At 51.7% G+C, this 21595-nt stretch overlaps 1 protein-coding gene across 11 annotated transcripts in view; it reads right to left on the reverse strand.

The window, feature by feature from the left end:
* Window positions 1-21595, reverse strand: part of MYO18A (myosin XVIIIA) — a 105909-nt gene that overhangs the window by 63501 nt on the left and 20813 nt on the right. Inside the window, exon 1 of one of the 11 annotated variants that reach the window (XM_054536578.2) lies at window positions 2542-2624. The exons of 9 other annotated variants lie outside the window; for them this stretch is intronic. In XM_054536578.2, the coding sequence (XP_054392553.2) occupies window positions 2542-2547 (6 nt within the window). In that variant the 5' untranslated portion in view covers window positions 2548-2624. Of the gene's footprint in view, window positions 1-2541; window positions 2625-21595 lie in introns of those variants that run through there. One more of the 11 variants, XM_063718075.1, reaches the window with a different exon arrangement.

Here is a 21595-nt window from a genome sequence, read left to right on the forward strand (position 1 = left end):
AAGAGTGATCATAATAATCTTGTAAACTGTGTGAATTAGACACAATAGGAACACCTGGTATTTATTTTGTTAAGTATTTGTTACTTACTGCTTATTTTTATTGTGAAGATGGCTAAATAGTCAATAAAAAAGAAAAAGCAAAGGAGATAATAGCTAGAAGCATTTGTTCTCAAAGAGGAGAAACCCAAGAAATGTGCTGAGGGACTGTCAAGCCTCAGCCCCAGGAGGCTTCTGACACTCTGGGAGCAGCTGGGGTTTACCCTCCACCATGCCAGCAGAGCCTACCTGCCCTTAACCTGCACTCTCTGGGCCCCTCACAGGAGGGAATGGGGGCACAAATGCTCCTGGGAGAATAATGCCACGCCTCAGGCGGCCCCTCAGGCCTGGAATGCCCGGCCTGGACAAATGCTTTGAGGCCCAAGCATCCATGCCAGACATCTGCACACTGCAAGCCCCCGAGAGCAGCAGGTAACCCTCGAGAGAGTGCCCAGAGGAAGCCGAGACGTGGCTGGTGGCCGAGGTCACTTTCCCGCCTTGCCGCTTCTGACAGCACTCACACACCGGAGGCTTCTCCTTCTGAGGACCAAGAGGCAGGGCATTCTCCTCTCCTCCCTTTTTCCCATTCAGAGGCACAGAGGGCAGCTCCCAGGAGACTTCTTCCTCCCAGTACCAACCTAGCACCAACTTATCTAGGGATTGGGGGCGAGGGAGGGTGGGAGGAACAAAGGAGAAGGGAAGAAATACTAGCATAATAGTAAAAAACGGTTAATCATTATTGAGCATTTGGTATGTGTCAGGCGCTGTGCTGAATCCCTCACATGAATCATCTCATTTGATCCTCACAACATCCCTCTGAAATAGACACTAGTGTGACTGTGTGACTGCTACTTTACAAATGAGCAAAAGGAGGCTCAGAAGGTCAGGTGACTTGCCCAAAGCCTCACAGCAGCAAGTGGCAGATCTGGGACTCACACTCAGGTCTCCTGCGAGAGACCTCCACTGCTCACTTTAAGGGATGGAGGCATGCCCTGCCCTCCATCTCCCCTGGTTCACCTGCACTGTTGTCCTTCTACATCAGCTGCCAGAACAGCAGCTTGGGAGGACAGCAGGGGTTCCCAATGATGACCCGCCCCTCCACCCACCGACCTGAATATGCTTTACATGGAACTGCTTGAGAGGAAGGGAAGCTCTCTAAGGAATGAACTGAAGGCCATGCTGCCAGACAGCGGGGGAGGGGGAGATGAGCTTGGCAGGGACAACCTGGCCCTTGCAGTCCAGCCTCCGGCCAGAGCCCTCCCCAGCCCCAGGGCGGAACAGAAAGCAGCCAGGCACCCGCCTCACTGCAGGCCAGCCCAGAGGAAGCAGGTGCACTGGAATGGCTTCCTGCCGCAACTGCAGTTGCAGAAGGGTCTTGGTTTCCTCCTCCAACGACTGAACCTGCTGGACGCCTCCCTTCCCTGGGGATGCTCACTGCCCCTCTGCAGGGCACTTTGCTGTCTGCTTGGATATCACTGTGCACGGCCCTGAATCTGTGACCTGGTGCTAGTGGCCCGGGGGTGGCTGGGGGAGAGTAACCTAGACCAGGAAGCACCCATCTCTCAGGGTGAGGAGCTCTCTCTGACCTCTCCCCCACCCCCGGGCATACTGCCCACACAACTCAGCCCTGGTGCCAGTTTGGGGGCTGAGGCAGGGCAGTCCTGAGCACAGAGAGATACAAGTGCTCACGGGCACATCTCAGGCTCCTGATGCACCTCCGCACCAGGCCAGCCCACATACTCTGCCAACTGCTGACACAACTGAAAACCTTACCCTTAGTGGCTGGGAGGGGTAGAGTCAGGGGAACGGAAAGGACTGGGAGCAGCTATGTCTCTCCTCACTTTCTTTTTTAAGGAACTTACTTATCTGGAGTAATCTCCACTAAAAAAGAGACTTAGGGCCAGTCAGAGCATCCCCAACATGCCATCTGTGCCCCTTGCAAGTGTCCTATGCACAGAAATGGAGGTGGCCATGCTAAGACTACTCTTGGGGACAGCGAGAAGGGGTGCTCCCTGACAACTCCAAGGACCATCCCCTCTCAAGGAGGAAGAGAGGAGAGAGCTATACCAGCAACAAAGCAGAGACAAGACTACCAAAGACCTTGGGTGCTGGGGGGCTGGGCTTTGGAAGAAAATAGCATTCTAAGGAATGAAGGCCAAAAAAGCACTAATGGTTGGTGGGGAAGGCGTGTCACAGCCTTGGGGGTGGATGCAACCCTAGGAAACTGAGGTTCGGAAGACAGTGCCCCTCCAAAACTCCTGAAGTCATGAGTCAGGCCCAGGATGCCCTGCTCCCAGCCACGGAGGGGTTTTGAGGCTTCCAGGGCTGGGTAACTCCCTTCTTACCAAGAAGCTTGGAGAGGAGCCCCAAGGCCGCCCCACCCCTCTCCCCACCTACTTCAGCCACATCTGGGGAAATCACAAAAAGGTCCCTCCTTTCCTAAATGAGGAAATAGCATGAGGAGCCTGGGACATTTCCGGGGTGGGGGGTCAGAGGGACACTCACCCGCATGGCCTGGCCTGGAGCAGCCCAGAGCAAGGAGACTCTGCTCTGATGCTGCTCTGGCTCCGTTAGCAGCTCAAAATAGCACAGGCTGCGGCCCCGCCCAGTTCCCGCCCTCTCCCCAGCCCCTCCCATCCCGAGCTGCCCAGCCCTGGTTGGAGCCAGCAGCCCGGAGGACTGCGGGTATCAGGTATGCCAGGAGGGAGAGGGTGATACAGCAGTGTGTGTGGAAAGGGAAGGAGAAGGCTTTTAGGGTAAAGTCATTGGGGTGGGGGGCAGGCAGTGTTGGGGGGTTAGGGCAAGGACAGGGAGTGTAAGACTTGCCTATGGACACACACCCCAGCTCCGGGACAGCTGAGCTGATATGGCTCCTAAAAATAGCAGAGGAATTTGAGACCTGCAGCCCCCGGCCCCACAGGCCAAGCTTGAGACAAGCACATGTGCACTCACGTACATGTACATGTATATACACACACACACACACACATACACACGCCAGCATGCACGAACATTCAATCAACACAGTGTTCTTGAGAACACCCAAATCACAGGCCTACCCTAGCCATCTAATTACTGCGGCAGAGGCCAAGACAGCCACTAACGTCACATCCAAGACAACACATGGGGCCCACTGCACACTGTGCCCAAACAGCAGCCGCAAAGCAGTCCTGTAAGGTCTGGCAGGAGCAGAGACCCACACAGGCAGGCCCACTTACTGCCCCACTGCCATCAGCACACGGGGGGCATGCAGAGAATCAACTGCACTCTCTATGTTTACATCCCTCTCCCCTCCACACATGCCAGGGACTGCACAGGCAGAGAGGAGGGTGGTTCCCTGCAGACAGAGGAAGTCATGGGTGTCTAGCCAATGAGTGACGGCTGCCTATGAAAAGCCAGTGTTTCTTGTGAAGAGAAATCCTGGCCTGGCTTCCAGTTAGCACCATGGGATGCCTAGCCCAGGACCAGGGACCCGCTGAGATGCTGAAATGGGAGCTGGAGAACAGAATGGCAAGGGGCCAAAAGACAGGCAGAGCAAGTCTCAGAAGCTGTCAGCTCTGCAGAAAAAAGGAAACAGTCATTGCCTCCCTCTTCCTCTTCAGGAAAAAAAAAAAAAAAAAAAAAATGGGGTGGGGGTGGTGCTAGGAAGCCCTGGTATAGAACCACCTCCTAACCAGTCTGGCATACACCCCATGCTTCTTGCCCCTGGCCAGCTCTAAGGGCCATTGGTTCTATAAATTGTCTGACTTTCTCCATGAAAAGATTGGTAAGCACTGCCAGAGAGGACGGAAACCCAGCCCTGCCTCCTACCTGCCAGGCACTGTCCAAGTCTGTCATACAGTCACATACACAGACTCTTACGACACAGCACTTGTGTCCTGCTGTCTAGGGAGTGGGATGTCTCCCCAGGGGAAGCATCTGGCCCTTCTGAAGCACGTGCAGTGTCACAGGTCTTCACATCTCCAGTGGCTACTTAGAACGATGGTGCCAGCCTCAGCTGCTCACTGAAATCCACTGGGGAACTTGAAAAAAATACTGATGCCTGGAGCCCACCCTTTCCCTCTCAGTTTCTGACATAATTGGTCTGGGAGCGGAGGCCTGGGCACTGGGATTTTTTTTGTTTTTGGTTTTGGTTTTTTTTTTGAGACAGAGTCTTGCTCTGTCGCCCAGGCTGGAGTGCAGTGGCGCGATCTCGGCTCACTGCAAGCTCCGCCTCCCGGGTTCATGCCATTCTCCTGCCTCAGCCTCCTGAGTAGCTGGGACTACAGGCGCCTGCCACCACGCCCAGCTAACTTTTTGTATTTTTAGTAGAGACGGGGTTTCACTGTGGTCTCAATCTCCTGACCTCATGATCCGCCCGCCTCAGCCTCCCAAAGTGCTGGGATTACAGGCATGAGCCACTGTGCCCGGCTGGGCACTGGGATTTTTTACTGATAAAAGCTCCCCAGGTGATTCTTACATGCAGCCAAGGTTGAGAACTGCAGGACTCTAAGGCCAGCATAAGGCCTAGCACAGAAATGTCCATTTGTTAAATGAATGAGTGAATGAATGAATGATTTAGCTGTGTGAACACAGGCAGGTGACTTAAATTTCCCTTATCTGTAAAATGAGGATTACACCTTTACTGACTCTTACCCAACCAGTATGAGACTGGTACATAATGTATGTGAAAGGGCTTTGGTTCTCCAAGTTCTCAGGCCAGCAGCATGGACATCCCCTGGGGACTTGTTGGAAATGCAAATTCCAGGAACCCAACCCAGACCTGCTGAACCAAGAACTCTGGATATGGGGTGCAGCATCTGTGTTTTAACTAGGCTTCCAGGTGATGCTGAGGCACATTAAAGTCTGAGAAGCACGGCTTGAAAGGAATCATTCACAGCATACCATGGTTAGGAGTATGACCTCCAGGGCCACATGGCCTGGTTTAATCTTGGCTCTTGCATGTAGTAAACTACACAACTTGACCTCTCTGTGTTTCAACTTCTTTTCATTTGTATTTTATTTTTTGAAATAGAGTCTCACTCACTCTGTCGGCTGGAGTATAGTGGCTCCATCTCGGCTCACTGCAACCTCCGCCTCCCAGGTTCAAGCGATTCTTGTGCCTCAGGCTCCTGTGTAGCTGGGATTACAGGAGTGCGCCACCACACCCAGCTAATTTTTGTATTTTTAGTGGAGACGGGGTTTCACCATTTTGGCCAGGCTGGCCTTGAACTCCTGACCGCAAGTGATCCGCCCGCCTCGGCCTCCCAAAGTGCTAGGATTACAGGCGTGAGTCACCACGCCCAGCCTCTGTGCTTCAATTTCTTCATTTGTAAAATGGGAAAATAATAGCACCTACCACGTAGGGTTATTACATGGGTTAAAAGAATTAGTACATACATAGCTCTGAGAACAGTGTCCAGCACATTCATTTTCAATACTTAAAACAAAACAAACAAACAAAAAAAAAACAGGGTCTTACTCTTTTGCCCAGGCTGGAGTGCAGTGGCACTATCTTGGTTCCTTGAAATCTCCATCTCCTGGGCTCAGCCCATCCTCCCACCTCAGCCTCCCTAGTAGCTGGGATCACAGGCATGTACCACCATGCCACCATGTAAGTTTTGTTTGTTTTTTTTTTTTCCCACACATGGGGCTTCCCTATGTTGCCCAGGCTGGTCTCAAACTCCTGCGCTCAAGCAATTCACCTGCCTCAGCCTCCCAAAGTGCTGGGATTACAGGCATGAGCCACCACATTTGGCCTTAATACATTTTAACTATTATTATCTACCTATGATCATAAGCGGGGGAAAAAATGAGGCATTGTAAGCAAAATTTCCAGGTAACTGGAGCCTACCCTTTTTAAGGGATAAAAGATTTAAGTCATTTTCTAAATTCTATACTATTTATAATCCTAAAAATAACCAACATATATCCCTGCTTCCTTAAGTACAACACTCCTAATTCATCTCAAAGATCTCAAACTCTGAGCTTTCCTTCTTGAACCCAATCCATTTCTGCTCCATCCTGTACTGAAGGGCACGCCATCTCCACCGTGATGACTCCTGACTTCCTGGCCTGGCTACAGCAGCCTGGCTTCTGCCCCACCAATGCCCCAGCCTCTCTCCAACGGCACCAGCCCCTCTTAGGCACCACCATGCTGAAGCCTTGCATATGCCTATATTAGGAAGGCCAGATGCCCTTTGTGGCCATATGTCTGCTTTTTAATTCTTTTGTCCCCTACCTCATTAGGCCATCAGCTGTCACTCGTCTGTCGGTGTGCCTGTCTCCACTCAGCTTCACATGCAACCACAGCTAGTCCCTCTGCTGCCCAAAGCGTGGTGGTGCAATATCAGGGCATGGTCCATTTCTTCGATGAGTCTAACTGATGGCTCCAGAGGCCATGTGGGCACTCCCACAGCCAGCCAGGCCACCCCAAGCCCCTCAGCTTGCCCCCAAGGACAGCTGGAAGCTATAATCTGGCCCCTCCTCAGACTTTACTTTCACTTTTCTAGTGTCTTCTCCCTCTTCTCAGCCAGCCTGGCTCTCCCTCATTTGCCTGCCCTTGTCACCACCAGAGCCATTCCTTATGAACATGTCTCTACCTAGGCTGACCCTCTCCATCTCTCCAGGCCCATCTCAACTCCTGCCTCCTTTATGAAGCCTTCCCTGAAACCCAAGACCCACCCGGCAATGCAAAGAATGTGGACTTGGCAGCCAGACACACCTGGGTCTGAATCCCAGCCTCTTTCTTACTGTCTGACCTAAGGGAAAGTTACTTGACTTCTTAGAGTTTTTACTTTTTTGGCCTTAAAATAGTATGATATCCACCTTATGAGGCTGTTATAAGAATAGAAAAGACAGTACATATAAAGCAACTGACATGCGGCCTGGCAAATTATAGTTATAAATTATTAATATCATTATTATCATAAACCATAGCACTCACTGTCTACACCTGAACACATTACATACATATGGTTCTTGGTTATACTCAATATGGTGCTCTATTATATACAGTGGAGTCACACACTATATGGGGTTAGATTCCAAAGTCAGCATATAAGGCAAAAATAGAATATAGTCCAAAACTCCTGAAAATCCCTTAAACTGCTCACAAAGTATAGTACACATGATTTTGAGTATGCCATTTGATATAATATAGCTGCAGGAAAGCATAATAGTCATGTACAGCATATAGTAAAAACATACAAAATATAATTTTTATAATTTTAGGCTACAGTAATATAGTTTCTTTCACAACCATATAGTTGAACTTATTGAAGTTTACTGTCCACGTGCCATGACTATACAGCATGACTAATGTTCTGAATGATAATCAATTCGTGTTGAATGTTTAAGCCTGCTCTCCCTAGAGAGTTGGGACCATTTCCTACTTCCTTTATATACCATCCCGTTCCCCAGCACTAGGCACACAACAGGTGTTCCACGAAAATCCATATGGATTTAACCAACTGATCTGAACGGTGCATGCACAATAAGCGGGCTGGAACAGAGTGGGGAACAAGGGGATCTCCATGTGTGGTGACAACTTCAACTGCTCTGCTCTCCCACATTGGTGGCGTGCGTGAGTGGAAGGTCCTTGGCTCTGTTTCAGGCACTTGACCAGGCAGAGTGGCTAAGCAGAGCTGGGGGCAGGCCAGACAGGAGGCTCTGAGGGCTGGAGGAAGTCGTTCACTTATTCAACTAGCTGTGAACTGTAATACCTCAAGGTGAACACTGTGGGGAAGCACTGTGCCTGCTTCTTTTTCAGCTTCCCCACCACAGACTGAGCTTGCTGAGGCAGAGGCTGTGTGTTGTTCATTGCTCTATCCCCAGCACTCACCTAGCACTGGGCCCTGCTCAGAGACAATATGAGGCACGTTTGAGTGACTGAGGGAAAGAAGATAATTTAGTTCTTGTTTTCAACTAAATACTTCCTGATTTTAAAAAATGTACAGACCAGCAGAGGAGATAACAAATGTACCCCGATAATTAAAATTCAAGTCAGAATATGCTCAGTGCTCCAACAGGGACATCAATAACAGTCTAGGGAAGTTCAGAGGCAAAGATGTATTCCAGTTAGGGAATTAGGTAGACAGCTTACAGACAGCTTGGAGCTAGGCCAATGAAAGAGAGAAATGTTATAATGTGGCAATGACGTAGGAAGGGAATTCCAGGGTGAAGAAGTAGTGTAAGAAAAGGCAAAGAGGGGCCGGGCAGTCGTGGTGGCTCACGCCAGTAATCTCAGCACTTTGGGAGGCCAAGGTGGGCAGATCACCTGAGGTCAGGAGTTTGAGACCAGCCTGGCCAACATGGTGAAACCCCGTCTCTACTAAAAATACAAAAATTAGCCAGGCATGGTGACACGTGCCTGTAATCCCAGCTACTCAGGAGGCTGAGGCAGGAGAATCACTTGAACCCGGGAGGCGGAGGTTGCAGTGAGCTGAGATCACGCCACTGCACTCCAGCCCGGGCAACAGAGAGAGACTCCATCTCAAAAAAATAAAATAAAATAAAAGGCAAAGAAGTGGAAAAGCATGAGATGTGGACAGTAAGTCTGGAAGAAATGTATGACACATATAGGAAACCAAGGAGGGATAAAGCTGGGAAGGAAGCTGGGTCTCAAATCAAGCAAGTGTGTGCTGTAGAGGACACGTGTTGTTTCTGCTGCCCACCACCCATTCCTCCATCCTCTGATTATAGCACCCCATTTTCCCCTCTGGGGACCCACCCCAGCGCATGACTTGGCCCTGGCCAATAAGAATATCCTGGCCAATAAGAATATCCTCAGGCTATAGGTTCATGGAGGGCATGTGACCCAATCAGTTTCAAGGATACATAATGAAACTTTGGGATTATTCAAAGAGTCACACATCTCTATCCACACAACTAGAACCTGGGGCTGTGACATTTTGCCTTTGTCTGAGGACCAAGCCTGCCTAGAAGATGGGGTGAGAGACAGAAAAGGTCAGGTCTTGGTCACACTGTTAATGTTTCCAGATAAGGCTGAGCCTGTAGCCGGTTCTACTGCTGGACTTTTCAGATACTGGTGACAACACATACCTTCTTTTTAAGCCAGTTGAGCTGGGCTTTCTGTTACTCTCACCTGAAAGAGCTGTACCTGAGATGAAAGCAAGGTGGGCAGTCAAAGGAACAAGAAGGTACACACCAAGCACTAGCCATGGCCAGGCACATGCTACTGGTTTTCCTCTCAAAACCCTGCGAGGTAATGAAAAGGGGAATTGTGGAATGGGGAAACAGGGTTTACAGAGGTTAAATAATTGCCTGTGATCACACAGATTGTGACTGGCCAGGTGATTTGAACTCAGATTGTTCAGATTCCAGAGCCCAGCTCCTTACACACCACCACCTGCCTGGAAAACAATGGGAGGCACAACAAGTTTCCGGAGAGTGATGGGGCATGATTTAACCTGTGCCTTAAGAATGCTGAGCAGGTCAGGCATGGTGGCTTATTCCTGTAATCCCAGCACTTTGGGAGGCCGAGGAAGGCAGATTGCTTGAGCTCAGGAGTTCAAGATCAGCCTGGGCAACATGGCAAAATCCCATCTCTACAAAAAACACAAAAATTAGCTGGGTGTGGCGGTGGCATGCCTGTGGTCCCAGCTACTTGGGAAGCTGAAGTGGGAGGATCACCTGAGCCCAGGGAAGGCCAAGGCTGCAGTGAGTCATGATCACACTACTGCACTCCAGCCTGGGTGACAGAGTGAGAGACCCTGCCTAAAAACAAAAAACAAAAAACATTCTGAGCTAACAGGATGCAAGAGGAGGAGACAGGAGGCTGGAAGGTGAAAGAACATTAGAAAGTCAGGTAGTCAGGCATGGTGGCTCATACCTGTAATCCCAAAACTTTGGAAGGCAGAGGCAGGAGGATCACTTCAGACCAGCAGTTCAAGACCAGCCTGGGAAACACAGAGACCCGTCTACAAAAAATTTAAAAATTAGCCAGGCGTGGTGGACTGCAACTGTAGTCTTAGCTACTTCGGAGGCTGAGGTGGGAGGATCAATCACTTGAGCCCAGGAGTTCAAGGTTACAGGTTACAGTGAGCTATGACCATGCCACTGCATTCCAGCCTGGGTGACAAAAAAAAAAAGGAAGTCAGGGTAAAAGGTGATGCCAAATGAGAGATAGGAAGGGTCTGCCTAGGATTCTGGCAGTTGATGGGGAAGAGAGGGTGACTCAAGAGAAAAAATAAGCTGGACGTGGTAACTATTTGGGGAAGGATGGGAAATGGGCACAAGCGGGTCTGGGTGGAGATTTGAGAAAACGAAGGAAAGATACCAAGATTTAAAGCTTGGGAAAATATATTTTGTTAAGATATATCTTAACAATGAGATATATCTTAACAAAATATATCTTAACAAAAGAATACTTCTCTGACCCCATTTGTCCCTCTAGTTCCCCTGTAAATCAAAACTCCTAAAAAAAAAAAGTCTATAAGCACTGTTGCCGTAAATGGGTACTAATTATATGATCCTTGTATTACAAATTTGCTGTGTGTAAAGTGTCACTAATAGAACTCTATTTAGGGAACTGGGGAGAGTCCTGTTTAAAGCACTCAGAGCTCAGGGCCAGGAGGTCCTGGAGCACTTGCTTTTGGAGTGGGAGAGCCCAGCCACTAGGGTGGCAGGTGCACTTCCAGGATGACCACTTCAGAAGTCCTCAGCACCAGCCCTAGGGCCAGTACTAGAGTCTACACCTGCCTCAAAGAAAATGCCAGCGCAGGAGTCCCTTCCCTTTCTTGGGAGGAATTATCCTTTATTGTTTTGTGTGTGTGTGTGTGTAACAAAATGTCACCTCATATGAAACAGCAGTGTTAGGAGACAGCGATTGGTATTGAGGTGCCAAGATTTTTTATGAAATTCTACCAGTGCCGATAGCCAGTGGATTCTGAAGGGTTATAGGGCAGACTCCCTTTAAGAAGCCTAGGGATGGTCTCAGAGAGGAGGAGGAGGGCTGAGAGGAAACCTGGAGTGACCAACGGCGCATGCCCAGGGCCACCCCAGCCACTCAGCACCCTACGCACGGGTCAGGGTCTGTGACGGCCGAGTCAGCCCCAGGCCCGGGGCGGCACTTCCCGGGTTGGCCCACCAGCCAGCCGGAGCCTGGGCGGGGCCAAGGGGGTGGGGCCAGGCCCAGCACATGCGCCTAGAGCCCTGGAAGCTCCACCCTGCAGCGCCGCTGGCGCCCGGCAGAGGGTGGCAGCCCCCTTCTCATCTACCCTCTCGCTTTGCTGGGGCCGCTTTCACCTCCGCCAGGCCGGCCTCCGGGCCCCACCCCTAGGAGGCGTCCCCCAGGAGCTCTGGCCCGAGGGGGCTGCGGCGGCAAGATGGCCTCTCGCCGTCCCCAGGACGTGTAGGGCAAGAAGAGGCAGGGATGAGCTCGGTGCCCACTTTGTTTTTATCACCGCTCTATCCCTAGAACCTAAAACAGTTCCTGCATATAGTAGGCATTCAGTATATGCTTATTGATGGAATAAATGAATGAATACATGAATGCAAGGTCAAAAGACGCCAGGAAGGCCTTGAGTCTGTTCTAGAGAGGGGCCTAGGACAAGCAATCAGGAAGGTCAGTGGGTATGGGACGGCGAGCCACAGATCACTGCCCCAGAGGTGGTCGCCGAGGCTTGGGGCTCTTGACACTCCCCCCAGCCCCTACACCCACCCAGTCCCTGCATTGGCACACCCATCGGTTTGCTCAGAGCCATGTGCCACCACACCTTTTTGGGCACAGAGCGCAAGTAGGGACGCCTGGGCTTGTCCTCTCTGCCAAGACCCGGAGTCAATCCCCAAACACTAGGCAGGCATATGCGGCCGACTGCAGGTACCACCTGACTGGCCCAACAGCAGGCCTGCTGCTCTCTGAGGCCTCTCAGCTGCTGGGGATTTCCTCATGGCCCCTGGGGATTTCCAAATTGCCTCTGCTTTGCCAAGCTCCCCCAAGGCCCAAAGCCATGAGCCAGCCTTGAGGATCGTTTCCCAAAATCCTCCACAGCCCTGCCCCACATCTCATCAGGACTTGGGTCACTTCTGGGTCTTCTAAATGTACCACATGCACTATGTTCTCCTCCCCACCCCCTCTGGCAGACACGAGGGAATAAACATAATGAAGCATTGTTCTCTTTTTCATATAAATGACAACTCTTCTCCATTTCCACAGAAGAAAAAAAAAAGGAAGCCGGCTTAAGGGTCAGCCACAGCAATTTAAATAAAATATCCGTAAGGTCTTCCTGGGTGTGAGAGATGGAGGCCTGTGGGGCTTATTCTCAAAGTCAGAGAAGTTCCTCTAGACAAGCCTCAGGTTCCTCATAACACTGGACATCCAATAAATATTTGAGAATCTGTGTGTTCACCTCTGGAGCCCCTATTGGGCCTGCTTCTAAAACCCTTTGAAGTAAAAATAAAGCACAAACCCTATGTCCATAGAAACACGAAGAAGCAAAAGCCTCTACCTTGCCTACCAACCCACCACCTCCGTGCTAACAGCCTGGGCCAAATCCACTGGGGCATGTGAGTACCTGTGTGTTACAAAGCTGGGCAGAAGACATGCTTGGCGAGGAAAGGAAGCGCTGCCCCAGTTGTGGCGGCACACAGCCAGGGACCTGCTGGCCCTGGGGCATTAGGATTCCAGAGCTGGTGAGGTGTAGAAATTGCCAGAGAGGACAGATCTTCCTTCCTGAGAGGAAGGGGAAATGCCACCATCCCCTGCCTCACCAGGGGGACTCTGAGGGAGGAAACAAACCTTCAAGAACACCCAACTATTTCTTTCTGGGAGCTGTTTAGAGCCGTACTGTTCAATATGGTAGCTACTAGCCATGAGTGGCTATTCAAATTGAAGTTGGCCGGGTGTGATGGCTCATGCCTATAATCCCAACATTTTGGGAGGTCTAGGCAGCAAGATCGCTTGTCTTCCTTTGATGACTGATTTTGAGGTCTCTCTTCTGTGCCTCTGAAAGACCCTATAAAGGGTCCTCTACCCTTTGTCCCGCCCATTTTCTTCAAAATCCCAAAACTGTAGCTCTTATTGTTGCTGTAGAAACAGATGCTTGTCAAACATGAAGTTGGTTGGAAGGGCTAGTTTTGGCTGCAGGAATTGCTTTCAGCTCATCTGGGAAGGAGAGAGGAGGAAGAAAGGAGGAGAGAGAGGGCCCCAGTCAAGGGCCCACAGGTCAGGAGTTGCATATGGTTGCGAAGGTGTTGTTAACACAAGACCAGCCTGGGCAACATAGTGAGACCCCGTCTCTACAAAAAAATTTTTTTTTAATTAGCCAGGTGTGGTCCCAGCAACTTGGGAGGGGAAGGTGGGAGGATCACTCAAGCCCAAGAGTTTGCTGCAGTGAACTGTGATGGTGCCACTGTACTCTAGCCTGGGTGACAGAGCAAGACCCCGTCTCAAAAAAGATTCCAGTTAAATGGAAACAATGAGGATACTTCTGATTAAATTAAAATCAAATAAAATTTAAGGTTCAGTTCCTACTAAGTTGGATAGCATTATAGACCATTTCCACCCTTGCAAAATGTTCTGTTGGACAGGTCTGGTCTAGAGGTTCCCTTTCAGTGTGTCCTGGTCCCTCTACCAATGCCTCCTTCAGATGATGCCCCTGCCTACCTGCTGTTGTCTCCCTTCCTCACCCCAGAGTCTGCTTAGACTCCTATCCCCACATGCCTTGCCTTGTTCTCTAGGCCTCCAAAAGAGGTGGAGGAGGGGACTGTAGTCACAATTTAATACCCAGCTGGGAGCAGAAGCCAAGGCTGAATGGAAACCTGCTCCCACCCCAAGGCGTCCCAGGCCTGGGAGAAAGCCCCTCAGTGCCTGCACAATCGCACAATCGTTCCTTGTTTCTGCATTCTCTGGGCCAAGCACGAGTAAGACATCTGGAATGCAGTGGCCTGAGGGCTTCCCCAAGCCACCCGCTGCAGGACTTATCTGATGTTAGTACTCCTATAGAATCAGAAGTCCCAACAGAATCCTGAACTTTCAACAGCAAATAAGGCCAATGAAACCTCGTCCAGGGCATGCCAGGATTTCTGCCATGGAGCAGTGAGGCCCATAACTGGACACCTCCCTGTGTCACCGACTAGATGAAGCAAAGGAGGAGTAGGAAGGGGAGGACACGGTGGAGAATGGACTCTGGACATACCTGACATGCTGGAGAGGAGGCTCAGAGAAGCCCCACAGCCCTGCATCCACAGAAGAGCAAAGGAACAGATTGGCAGGTCTGACCACTGTTGTGTTCCATCACAGAGACTTCATTGGCGAGGTTTTGCTGCAGTAAAAATTACAAGTGGGAGAGTCTGGGCACGCTCATATGCGTAGTGGAAAGAGCAGAGAACAGACTCTGGAACTGGCAGGTCAGGACTGTCTTTCTGTTTTATGCCTCAATTCCTGCTTAGTCCTAATCTAAATGGGCTGTCAGGAGCAAGACAGGTGTGAAGAAACAAAATAAATTGCAGAAAGACCAAAAAGTAGGGTGAGTTTGTTCAAATGGAAAACAAATAGGTAGAAAGACACCTGGTACTCTAGAGGTCTTGCCATCAGCTAAGAATCTGACTGGAGGGAGTCACAGAGAAAGCAGCCCAATTTTAAAAACTGGAATCAAACTTCAGACCAGATTGGAAACTCAGGCCAAAGCAATCCCTCGCTAAGATTACTGTGCAGCCCTGAGTAAGCTTGGGCCTGTTCCCCATCTCTACCTGAAAGGCACTTTGGGCATAAGCATCAGCGTGGGGACAAGAATAAAGCAGTTCCCCAACACTCCCCATGAGCAGAGCTGAGCCATTAACAGGAACAGCACCTGTGACATTCCTGCGGGTACCAAGCTACCAGGCACCAGTGCTTCCTGACATACCAGAGACAGATTAATGATGATGATGATAATGTTCACTTCTTTCTTCTTCTTTTTTTTTCCCTTAAACAGGATCTCATTCTGTCACTCAGGTTGGAGCGCAGTGGTGTGATCATGGCTCACTGCAGCCTCAAACTCCTGGGCTCAAGCGATCCTCCTGCTTCAGCCTCCCAAGTAGCTAGGACAGGCATGCACCACCACGCTGGGCTAATATTTTTACTTTTTGTACAAAGTCTCACTGTCTTTCCCAGGCTGGTCTTGAACTCCTAGCCTCAAGAGATCTTCCCACTTTAGCCTCCCAAAGCACTGGGATTACAGGTGTGAACCACCATGTCTGGCCAGTGCTCACTGACTCTAGGCACTATTTTGAAGCACTGCTCTAAGTGGTTTATATGTATTGATTCATTTAATCCTCAAGACAACCTTACAAGGAAAGTACTATTATTTTGTGTTTGCTTGTTTGTTTGAGACAGGGTCTTGCTCTGACACCCAGGATGGACTGCAGTTGTGCAATCATGGCTCACTGCAGCAAACTCCTGGGCTCAAGCAATCCTCTCACCTCAGCCTCCTGAGTAACTGGGACTACAGGCACACACCACCATGCCCAGCTAATTTTTGTATTTTTAATAGAGATGGGGTCTCACCATGTTGTCTGGGCTTGTCTCACTATGTTGCCCAGGCTAGTCTTGAACTCCTGGGCTCAAGTGATCCTCCTGCCTCAACCTTCCAAAGTGCTGGGGTTACAGGCATGAACCACCACACTGGACTAAAACTACTATGATTATTCTCATTTTATAAATGAGGAAAATGAGGCACAGAGGAATTAAATAATTTGCCCAAGGTCACTCAGCCAGTAGGCAGCATGGCCAGGATTCAGACCCAGGCAGTCTGGCTCCAGAGGCCAAGCTGTAGCCAATACTTAGCAATGTGTTAACAACACCTTCGCAACCACACACAACTCCTCACCTGTGGGTCCTTGCCTAGGGCCCACCCTCTCCTCCTCTCTTTCTCCTCTCTCCTCCCCAGATGAGCTGAAAGCAGTTCCTGTAGCCAAAACTAGTCCTTCCAACCAACTTCATGTTTGACAAGCATCTGTTTCTACAGCAACAATGAGAGCTGCAGTTTTGGGATTTTGAAGAAAATGGGCAGGACAAAGGGTAGAGGACCCTTTATGGGATGGGTCCCTCTTTCAGAGGCACAGAAGAGAGACCTCAAAATCAGTCATCAAAGGAAGACAAGGGGGCTGGGGGAGGACCCCAAAGCCCTGATTAAAGCAGGAAAACTGCTTCCCCTACCCCAGAGACAAAGTCCTCTGGTGCGAAGCCAGCTGCTTTCCTCTGGACAGAGAAGGTAAGGGCTAGAAGCAAATGGCAGAAATTGGAGGGGTCTGGGAGAAAAGGACAACCCACTCTAAATTCTGCAGAGAGTGTGTGTGTGTGTGTGAGAGAGAGAGAGGGGGAGAGTGTGTGTGTGTGTGAGAGAGAGAGAGAGAGTGTGTGTGTGTGTGAGAGAGTGTGTGTGTGTGTGCATGTGTATGTGGTGCCTAGGCCATTCCTAAGCTGGGTGTCCTGCCACAGAGCCCAGTTCTGTGGTTCTCTTCCCCAGGTCGAGGTTAGGTGATGATGGGTGGAGGCAAGAGTGATCAGGTAGCCCTGGGAGAGGCGTGTAGATAGGCCTCGGTGTGCCCGCACAGGGTGGCTCGCCTCCCTTGAGGGAGGGCAAGGGCATTTGGGGTGAGGTGGTCAGGCTGGTACCCCTAGGAGAAGGCTTCATTCCTGCCTGTCCCTCACCTCATCTGAGCAAGAAACCCCTTGTCTTGTTCAGAAATCCTGAGGCCAGAATCTCAGGCTGCCAGGGCAATCGGGGCTCTGCCAGGCAAAGCCAAGTGCTAAGGGGAATAGGGATGTTTGCTGGTCACCGATTCCAGGAAGACAGGCCACAGCAGTCCCCCCAGGCTTCTCAGGCAGGGGGCCCAGTTTCCCTCTTGCTTCTATTGATCTTGAGGCATGGCCAAGTGAGTGGGGACTCGACCCAGCCTGTGCCCGTGTCCTTTAGGGAACCTAGGTGCCTGCTGAGAGGAGGCAGGGCTGTGCCAGGCTCAGCACATGCTGGGTTCCCCCCGTGCCTGAAGTGCCAGGCACACTAGCTCCCACAGCCTGGACAGCTCTGGGGAGGGCAAGGCAGAAGATGCCAGCCTAGCCGGGGAGGAAATCTTTTACTGCTCTGAGCCCAGTGCTTCTGCAATCAGCTCCACAACCAAAGCAGTCCACACATGAGGGAGGGGCAGGGGCAGAAGGCAGGGCCCCCAGCAGGAAGAACTAACCACACAAGGAGATGGTATCAGACCCTTCCCCTCACCATGTCCCTGGAAGGTTCTACTGGAATCTCTAGATACTTTCCCCTTGATGTGTTGGGGCCGGGCATGAAACTGGGTGTCACGGGGAGTCATGACAGTCTCACGCTGCCTGACAGTGCTGTCACTGCCTGGCCTCTAGCCCATGCCACCCAGGGCTGAGATCGATCTTCCTGCACATGTCTTCTGTCCTTGCAGAAGCATAGGCTCCATCATCACAGGGTGCTATCTTCAGCCTTTCTTCTCCACAGAACCAGGCTCAGGGGCTGACATGGAGCAGTGTTCATCAAGGTGTCCTGACGTCCCACCCTGATTGCAACAAGGCTCTGGGGACATCCGCATCTGGCCTTTCCTACAGCACAGAGCTCTGCCTCCTCCCCACCACACATGCAGCCCTCTTCTGCCCCAGGGCCGGGGCAGCCTCAGTCCTGCTGCCAGAGAAGAGCTCCATGGGAAGAACCTGCCGCCCTGTGTGGACCCTGCTTGCCCCAGGGCTGGCAGTGAGAGGTGCTGGGGAGGGAGGGAGGAAGTGAGTCAGCTCCTTGCAGAAACAGGAGTGGGAGGGAGGAGCCAGCAGAAATGACATCAGGGGGCAAAGGGCACAGGAGCCAGAAAGGTCACTAAGAGAGGGAACCAGGCCCCGAAGGTGTTGCGGGACCCACAGAGTAGAAGACAGATACAGGTGATGAATTCAGCAGGGCCACCTCCAACCGAGGCTGGGCGGCCCCAGTAGGCCAGAGAACCTGGGTCCAGAGGCCCGGCCCCACCTGAGGATGGAATCTGAGGCAGCTCCCCTCCCTGACTCATGTTCACACCAGAGGTAGCAAGGCCTTGTGGGACATGGCCAGCCTCATTCTCTCCTCAGAGGTGGAGTCTCTGGGCTCCAAGGCCTCCCACTCCCTCTCCTGAGCCCTACAGCTCCAGAAGCCCAGGTTCCCCCTGTCCTGGCCTAGTAGGGACATGCTAAGGTCCTACAGACAAGTCACCTAGGCCAGTCAGAGCGGGAAGGTTCCAGGAACCAAAACTGTCTCCCAGAGGGGATGGGAGCTGAGCCTGGGCCCCAGGAGCAGAGCAACTGGGGCTGCCTTGGCACCCACTCTCTCCTCCCTGGTAGGGACATGTGGGAGCTGTCCCCAGGCTCCAGCTGGAATCCATTGCTGTGACTGGGTAAGATCCTTGCTGTGAAAATTCCCAGCCTGCTGACATTCCAGCATGAAGGCACTTCAGGGAGAGCAGCAGAAGGGAAGAGGAAGCCCCACCGGGCCACATTCCAGCCCCTCAGAGACCTGCAGCCAGTGAGACAGGCGCATTCCTCCAAGGTCTGGGCCAGACACTGCGTAGCCCCCATGTAACCCTGAATCTTCTTCTCACCCAAGCCTGGCACCTTCATGCGGGCTCCTGTGTGGGGGCAGGAGGCAGCCTGTCCCCAGTTACCCCCCTTCCCAGGCTCCTGCTCCTGGATGCCCACAGAGCTGCCTCTCCTCCAGTCCTGTGAGAGATGCCAGGCCCCAGGCACGCAAGAAACAGTCCATGGGTGGAGACGGGACACGCTAAGGTCCTAGAGACAAGTCACCAAGGTCAGTTGGAGCGGGAGGGGTCCAGGACCCAAAACTGAGCTAAAGTTTTGGTTCTGGTCTGGAAGACCGAACAGAGAGAATGAGAAACCAGTTCCTGATTACAGAATCATTTCTTTCCTTCAACAAATATACTCTGCTCTCGTGCAGTGCTCCAGCACTGGAGAAGGAATGAGATAACTCAGTAATTACCATCCTGTGAATGCTATGAGAAGGCTGGGGTGCTGCCAGGTGGGGACCTGACATGGTCTGGGAGGATCAGGGACAAGTGATATTCAAACTGAAGCCAATGTGTAGAAGTGTACAAGGGAGGGCAGGGAAAGGGGCTACAGACAAAAGGAACAGCAGGAGCTCAAGGGTAGACGCCAGTGAGAAGCCTGCATTGCCCCCACCCCTGCCAGGCCCTCCGCCAGGCTGTGCTCCGCCACTGTTTTTCCACAACACACAGAGGAAACAACAGCGTGGCCCTGAGCAACACGGCGAGCCCGCTCTTGGTCAGAGGTGACACTGCAGGGATCCTGTCACCCCAAGTGCTATGGAGATCAGCACTAGCATGCCAGTATGGACCAAAAAGGTGAGAGGGGCAATGTCCCAGACTCCCAGATCTAGCATATGGCCCTCCACTCCTGGGGACCACATCGAATGCTGCCAATGTAGGTGCCACTTCTCTTCTTAAGGCGTCCCTCTTCCACCCTTCCCTCTCCCAGCTCCCACAAGATTGAATCCTGCCTGCTGCCACTTGGGCTCACTTCCTCTGGCTAACCCTCAGGAGACACTGAGAGCAATGGTCACACCCTTCTGCAGCACACCACCACAGCTCAAGAGTGGCCCATCACTCCTGGCTTCCTTCTGGAAGGATGACAAGGAGGTGAGGAGGCTTTTAGTGACAGGGCAGCAGGAGTCAGAAGGTCTGAGCTAGGCAGTGGATTTATATGGATATCCGGATACTGCCTTCCTCTCCCCTATACAGCAGGCTAGTCAAGAGCTGATGGCCTGAGTTCAAGTACTGGTGAGTCACTTAATACCTGTGCAACCTTATGCAATTTGCCTAACTTTAACCTCTCAGTAATGCAGTTTCCTCACTTTAAAACAGATTGTTATGATCCCTCCTTCAAAGAGTTGTTGAGAAAATTAAATAAGTGAATATATGTAAACACTGAGAACAGTGCCTAACCTACAATGAATGTTAGATGTTATCCTCACCTTGCCAGAACTTTTCATGCCCTTCCCCCAAGGCATTTCTGTTCAGCTCAGTCTTTTTTTTTTCTTTCGAGACAGGGTCTTGCTCTGTGTCCCAGGCTGGAGTTGAGTGACATAATCAGTGGCATAATCACGGCTCACTGTAGCCCCAACCTCCCAGGTTCAAGGGACCTCCCACCTCAGCCATCCAAGTAACTGGGACTACAGGTGTGCGTTACCACCTCCGGCTAATTTTTGTATTTTTTGCAGAGATGGTGTTTTGCCATGTTGCCCAGGCTGGTTCTCAAACTCCTAGGCTCAAGCGATCTGCCCACCTCAGCCTCCCAAAGTGCTGGGATTATAGACGTAAGCCACTGTGCCCTGCGTCGGCTGAGTCTTACCCAGATCAATTAAACACCACCTAGGGCACGTGTCTACACTATGCACCGTACTGAGCGACACAGATAACACCCGGCAAACACCCGACACCCTGCCCTGGCCCAGAGTCTGTGCAGAGCAACCGGGCTGAGTGGCACCAGGCAGAACGCCGTGCCCTGATTCTGGAGAACACATGGCGGGAGATTAAGGGAGCCCGAGGGGTGACCCAGGTCTAAGGAAATAGTTTCCCAACCAAACTAGAGCCCACAACTGAAAAAGCAAGCTTTGCTAACACTGTCCCCTGTATTTAACAGAACAGAAGCTGCTGCCAAACACCATGCGGGACTCTTGAATTGGCTGCCCCCATCAAACTGCACAGCAGAGGTGGGGGCCCTGAAAACTCCACTCTTTCACAGTGGCTGTCTGGCATGGTGGACGCCCTCAGTGCTGCCAGATGCCTGGGGCACAACCGTACCCGCTGCCCAGGACTGACAATGGAGGCGCCAGGCCACCTGCCCAGGCAGCAGGGGAGCCCTCACCTCAGCTGGGTCACCAGTCCCCACCGTCCCCCCACGACTGCAGTGAGTAGAATACAGCAGCTTAGTGCAGTGGGGTGGCGGGAGCCCTGCTGGCAGGCAGCGTGTGCCTGTGGTTTCTGGGAAACGCTGTAGAGATTTGCAGCATTTTTAAAATACTTGTGTTCCCACCCGCCACACACTCCCCTTCACCCTACTCCCCACTCACCCCCAGTCAGGATGTTTGCATATCTGGTATTTTCCAGAACCATTCCAATGTAAATAAGAGAGATTAGAAGGGAGCAGAGGGCAGGGTGACTTGGGGTGTCAGGGCAGGCAGGAAGGGACCAGGACAGGAAGGGGCAAGGGCAGGCTACCTTTAAGACCCTGCCCCTGCACCAAGGCTCCAATCTGTGCCCACAGAAGCAGCCATGACCATGTCATGTACCATACTCAGGTCAATGCAGCCTGGGCACTATGCCCACCACCCACGGGCTGGATGGCCAGGGTACTCCAGGGCTGCAATTCATCGAGCATCTCATAAGGAAGAAAGCAGAATGGTGCCTCCAAGGACAGAGAAGGGAGCCCTGGAAATGATCTAGTTCACTGCTCCACCCTGACAGTCCCATGCATCCCACTAATCCAGGATAGACAATCCCAAAGACCTTTCACCCACCACTTCCCATGCCCTTGACACCTGCCCCCTGCCCTCGGCCC

The sequence above is a fragment of the Pongo abelii genome, chromosome 19, assembly GCF_028885655.2.
Source record: "Pongo abelii isolate AG06213 chromosome 19, NHGRI_mPonAbe1-v2.0_pri, whole genome shotgun sequence".
Taxonomy (NCBI): Eukaryota; Metazoa; Chordata; class Mammalia; order Primates; family Hominidae; genus Pongo; species Pongo abelii.